The sequence below is a fragment of the Eufriesea mexicana genome, unplaced genomic scaffold (assembly GCF_001483705.2).
Source record: "Eufriesea mexicana isolate 0111107269 unplaced genomic scaffold, ASM148370v2 scaffold596, whole genome shotgun sequence".
In the NCBI taxonomy this organism is placed as follows: Eukaryota; Metazoa; Arthropoda; class Insecta; order Hymenoptera; family Apidae; genus Eufriesea; species Eufriesea mexicana.
The window spans coordinates 641,155-647,154 of NW_016908754.1; the positions used below are offsets into that span (position 1 = coordinate 641,155).

At 48.6% G+C, this 6,000-nt stretch overlaps 1 protein-coding gene across 1 annotated transcript in view; it reads left to right on the forward strand.

Annotated features, from left to right (window-relative positions):
* The window catches only part of dlg1 (MAGUK family member discs large 1), a 329,265-nt gene that overhangs the window by 213,977 nt on the left and 109,288 nt on the right, over nt 1-6,000 (forward strand). The window contains exon 7 of the mRNA XM_017897948.1: nt 4,740-5,015. Within this exon, the coding sequence (XP_017753437.1) occupies nt 4,740-5,015 (276 nt within the window). The remainder of the gene's footprint in view (nt 1-4,739; nt 5,016-6,000) is intronic.

A 6,000-nucleotide genomic window follows, 5' to 3' on the forward strand; every position in this document is an offset into this window, starting at 1 on the left:
AGACAGAAGATCTCAAAGATCCTCGCGAAAAGGGAAATCGTCTAGCACGGGTTCGCGCGACGGTCGATAATTATTTTCAAGGTCGCCGCGGCCCGAAACCGCGAGTATTTGCCACGAAATGCGGCTATCTTTACCCGTGATTCCTCCGAGCCATGCGTTCCGACAAAGGCCAACGAATATAGCCGCGGGTTCGTAGCCGCGATGTTAATTCGAAACACGAACGCCCTGGCCTGTTAGAGTTTCTCGAGCCAAGATTCCGGGGACCACCGTGTCGCTCTTCAACGTCGAATCCACGTAACGTGGAAACCACCCTGTCCAACTTCCGCCAATTCTACCAACGGAATTATCCCCGTGCCTCGATTAATCCTTTGTTTAATGATTCTAGCCATAATCCATCCATCCGCCAAGATTAAACATCGAGCCTCTAACGTTCGTGTTTCCATCCTCCATTCGTATATTTGAAATATGCGGTCTGCATTCTAACGAACGCGTTGCTCGTTACAAAAATACACCTCGTCCCGGAGTATGGTGTTCCGATAATCGATTAATTTCGAAAATCCTAACGAAATTTTATTTTTCTACGTTATTCCACACCGAACATTCCTCCGCGTTTTCAACCCCTTTCTCGCCCCTTTCGCGCGACTCGAGTTAAACCTAGTGCCTCTTGATGGAAACCGGTGAAAGAAATTATTCCATCGCGAAACTACTTCCCTAGCAGATTTCCCGCCTCTATTTTTACCGATCCTCCGCGTCCGAAAATACCCCGTAGGTGCCGCTGTGGAAAAATCCGGAAGCCATAACAAGCGTGGCGCGGCGCGAAGGTGCGTCGGTGTCGCGAAATGGGGCAGAAACGGCGAAGGAGGGTGGCCGGACACGCGATAGCCCTCGCAGAGCACGATTTTTCACGATCGATCGGCGGAACCATAAATCTCGCTGGCTCGGAGCTGGCTCGGTGCTGGCGAGCCGTGTGACTGACCACGAACCGCTTGTTTCAGCTGAGCCGTCTCTTCTTCGTGCAGCACGCGTGCCGGTGGTATATTTTCACAGTCGGTTGGAAATAGCCGGCCACTGGTCTAATATTATAATAGCGATGACTGGCGCGGCGCGAACGCGGGCCCGCGTGAGCGAGCGAGCGAGCGAGCGCAGTCGAGTCGCGGGCGAGACGGTCGCCAGTTTCGAGCGTGTGACGCTCCGCGGGAACGAGAACGGGACCGGATAACGTTACTTCTTGCTCGTCGTGACAGAACTGTCGCAGTTTCGCGTTTTCCAGCCTTCGAGGAAGTCTCGTTCTTCCGCGTTCGAACGCGGCTACCGCGAATTCCAGACCGTTCGCCTACGTCTACTCCGTTTGTGCAACTGGCTGCTGGAATCACGTGGATTTATTTCTCCGTTGAACTTTGGCGTGTCGTTTACTGCGTGTATCGTTTGCACCTGTTGTTCGAGGTGCAGTCACGCGGCGAATTCTCCCAGACATTTCTGATTAACGATGTCGAAGGCCCCGCTGTGACGGTCTGTGGCATAGTAACGCATCACCTTTGCGCTGCGAGACCTACCTGCGAGTCTTTGAATGTAATTCTTTCGTTTCGCGTGAAATTTGGAAAATTCGCGACAGAGAAATATCGCAGTGGGCAGTACTCGCGGCACGTTTAAGGCTGCTGCTAGGATTTATGCAAACGTCAGCAGCGTATTAATCTCCGCGCCGAACGTGAATTTTCCACGGTATTACGCAACGCTCCGATACTGATTATTACTTGATAATACGTTGCCGTGCAGTCGCGTCATAAATAATCCGCGTGATTTATGCATTATTTTCGCGGCGACGGAAAGAGCTCACTCGCGTTGCAGGTTTTCTCTGGTCGGGACGCGGCGAAAAACTGGCTGCCACGCGCTGAATGAACCACCAGCGTGTGCAACGTTTCGGTGTCGGGGTGAACGAAATTTCCGTGCAATTCGGGATACGGTAGTGCGATAAAAATAGTGATACACGGCCGCCGATATCCGGTATATATGCCGCGGCTCCAGTGGACTCGGTGAATGTGAACGAAAGTTGCAATAGTATACGGCCCCCAAGGCGTCGTTATCGTTGTTCTCGGTGTTTTAAAATGTTGTTAACGACGCTGGACGAGCACGCACGATGACAGCCGCCATGGTAAACGGGACGTATAAAATGGTAAATCGACGCTTCCTACCGTGCAATTTGAAGCAAACGTCACATTTTCCAGTGAAATCCACGAAAATTCGCGTTCCCCGTAAAAATACCAGTGTCGACAAATAGCTAATTAGCCCGGTGTATTTCGTACCATGTCACGATCCTGGATCTCTTCGTTAACACAATTTCCATCTTCCGACGTTGCCCAAAGATTCTTCTGCATCCCAATCGAACGTCAACCACGCGAACACTATCCTTCTACGAGTAGAAACGGCGAGTATCGATAGACGGTTATTAATCGCACTGTATCCTGTAAGAGAATAAAATAGGCACAGTATCTCTCGAATAACTCACACGTGGCTCTAAGCTAATGAATGCCGACAAATGCGTTATCTCGTCGAGAGTTTTATAAATAGTCGGCTCCCAGAGGACACCGGGTAGAACTAGCAGCAGAGACGATGATAAACCCACGCTGTCAAGAGGTTCCGAGCGATCGGCTAGCTTTGCTCTATTAATCGATAAGGCGAGATCCAAAGATAACTATGATTACGACTTATCTGCCCCTTCTCTCTTCAAAATATTCTCCTTGGTTTTATAAGAGAGCTGTCTTAAAACGCGAGCTCATCGTCTAAACACCCGCATCCCGAAACCGGAACAGGAAGCTATTTCCTGTCAAAAGACGAACGGTATCGATGAAATTCCTCGGCGATGTATTTTTCTTCAACGCAACACAGACACCCTTCGTTATCCTAATTTCTATCCTCTGACGTGGTGCGAGGATCCCTTCCCATTGCACTGGAACGTCGCTTTCTAGTATCTGCTCCTCGTTTCACGCGCGTCGGACAGTTTCACCCGTGTCCCGCGATATTTCACATCCTTATCACCCGGCACGCACGAGCACTGCGAGCAATATCGCCGCTGCCAGCCAACCGATCTTCTTCTAAGCGCGAACGCAGCCGGATTAATTACGGATGCCATTCATTCGCCGCGGCACAGCCGCTAATCGTCGATTAGCCGAGCGACAGTCCGCTGCCATAATTGCCCCGTAACGTCGACCTGCCGCCTAGATCTGTTACCGGCTATAACTGCGACTTCCGGTAACCACCCTTACGGCGCTCCATCTGTCCGGCTCTCCATGGAATGGTAATTCCAGCACGATTAATTCACCATTCCGCCGGCAATATGCGCTGATGCAGCCTGCGTCAAATCCATCGCAGGGTTCGTGATTGCGCCCGGGTCATCGCGATATTCCGAACGCGTGTCGGGGTGCCTCGAGCTCCTTGTTCCCCTTGTTCGATCCTTGTTCCATGTCTTCGACAGAGGATTCGGTGTTTCGATTGTAGGGTACAGCGCGAAACGATGACATTATTGCGATGGTTTTACGAAATATTCGCAGATTCGTTTCGACCGTAGAAGTGGAAACACGGAATCCGTGTTGCGAGTTCTCTTTCAGACCTATTGTAAGTCCATTCAACCATTTTTCCCCGCGATTACGAAGGAAATTAACCTTTTGGTCTACTACCACGTGTGGGACACGTGGTCCGGTTTTCGGGTCAAAACTGATTATCACGAGCCCGGAACGTGGTACGTCGGTCGGTCCAAATGCGAACACCACGTGTCACACCCGTGATGATTTGTTGCCGTGGAATGACTCGAAGGCTCGGCAGTTTTGTTTAAGTTGTCAGACCACGCTGTTGAATCTTTAATCGTAAGGCAAGCGATTAATTCTAATTGACGGTTTCTTTCTCCGCAAGTTTGCGAGAAATGATCATTTCCGCGCGAATAATAGCCTCGACGATGAGACAGCAAAGATTTTTCGTGCTCCGTACGATATTATCGTTCATCTTGGGTAGGTTTGGGAAATAAGTAAAGTGATATTTTGGTTAATAAAGGACGAGGTTGGATCTCGGCCATAGTCGATCAATCTCGTACAGGTGCAACGGATTATAACGTTATTAAACGACATCAGCATTCCCGCGATAACTACCATAACCCACAGTCGATCCAGATCCGTGACCTAATCTACTCCTCTGCGGGTCTCAAAATCAATTAACCAGTTAACTCCTTCGCTCTGCGGGAAGCTTAGTCCCTCGTGTAATTAGGAACTGACCCGTGCCGGATTACCGACGTAATCTGCGTTTTCCTTCGCGTCTCGTTACACCCTTTCCTTCGATTTCCTCTCCTGTCCAATTCTTATTATCATTTCTATCCGCACGTTCCCCTGATCGAACAAAAATTCTCTTCCTTTAGGAGACCTAAACCGATCGACTTTGTCGAAATTAATTACTCGATTCCGGGAAAATGGAAGGCGTTAATTACCCCTGTACCTGGATATTAACCACTTGCGCTGGAAAGACGTGGCACGCACGTCGTAATGCTTTTGTCGCAGAATAGTCAACAACGTGGTATACACGTCGTCAGGCAATTGTCACAGAAACACTGAACCGTTTGGGCACACGCGTCTGTGAATTTCTAGCCAGCGCAAGTGGTTAAAACGTATTTTCCAGGATCGAAGTGGATCGGTTTACCTTCTCGATGATTATGGTTCATTTTTGAGAGATTTATTAACTCGTTGATTGTTTGATAACAGGTGAACGGAGACGATGACTGGGAGTACGAGGAGATCGTGCTGGAAAGGGGTGGCGCTGGGCTTGGCTTCAGCATCGCCGGTGGCACGGACAATCCACACTTCGGCAACGACACTGCCATTTACATCACGAAACTTATACCCGGCGGTGCAGCGTCCGCGGACGGCCGTCTTCGCGTCAACGACACGATACTGCAGGTGAACGACGTTTCCGTCGTCGACGTTCCGCATGCGGCCGCCGTCGACGCGCTCAAACGAGCAGGGAACACCGTGAAACTAGTAAGTTGCCGTTTCGCATCTGCCATTTTACGTAAACGAAAATCCACCGGGACGTTCCCCGGCACGTTCGGCTACGAAATTCAGCCAGGAGTCAGCCGTGACTCTAGCGTGGAGTCAGCTAATCTCCGGTTCGACTGTTGATAGCGAACGGAAGTTCCACCGAATCGCGACCAAGTTGCCTGTTCCGATCGTTTAGATACCATTAAAGATATTCGAATTCGCGGCAGGCATCTTTCGAGGTCGCTTAGCAGCCTCGTAAAATCGAGCACGCTGCTCCCGGGAAAGTAGATTAACCTACATCCGAGAAACTTGTGACTACTCGAAAATGTTGACCCTAACGACATACCACTGACGATTAGAGTGATTGTCTCGTTACGATTCCTTCGAGGAAATCTGTTGAACGGTAACGATAGGTGATGGGGATCGAATGTGATACTTGTCCAAGCTTTCTTGCGTCAGAAGTATAGCGAGTGACTCAAGAAAGAGGATTATAGGACATGCTAATAATTTTTCATAAACGAAGAGATCAGAACCTATTGAATTGTTATAGTCATTTCAATTTGTCTAGGTTTTTGATTAAAATTTTTAATTGTATTGACATTTTCGAGTAATATCGATTCGGCCCCTCTTTCCTTTTCATTTTCAATTTTATTTAGCCAGCAGAGCAGTCTAATAAGGACATATCGCACCAAAACCTTTCTTCTACGTTGCTATGAGTTATATCTTTATTCTTCTTATCGTTTTTCTTCTGAGTTATATGGTTACTGTCCTATTCCTATTATCAATAAATATATTTTTATCGCAAAGGAATGCGAAGAAAATCAGACTAAGCTGCGTAGTAAACGCGCAACAACCCCATAAGCCCTCGTAAAATCGTTTAGAGCCCCATGCTTTCGATACTCGTTATAGCCAGGCGAAATTACTCGAACAATTTCGTGTCTTATTTGTCGCTTTTTAAATTCGTTAACGACGTCGATTAAGGGAA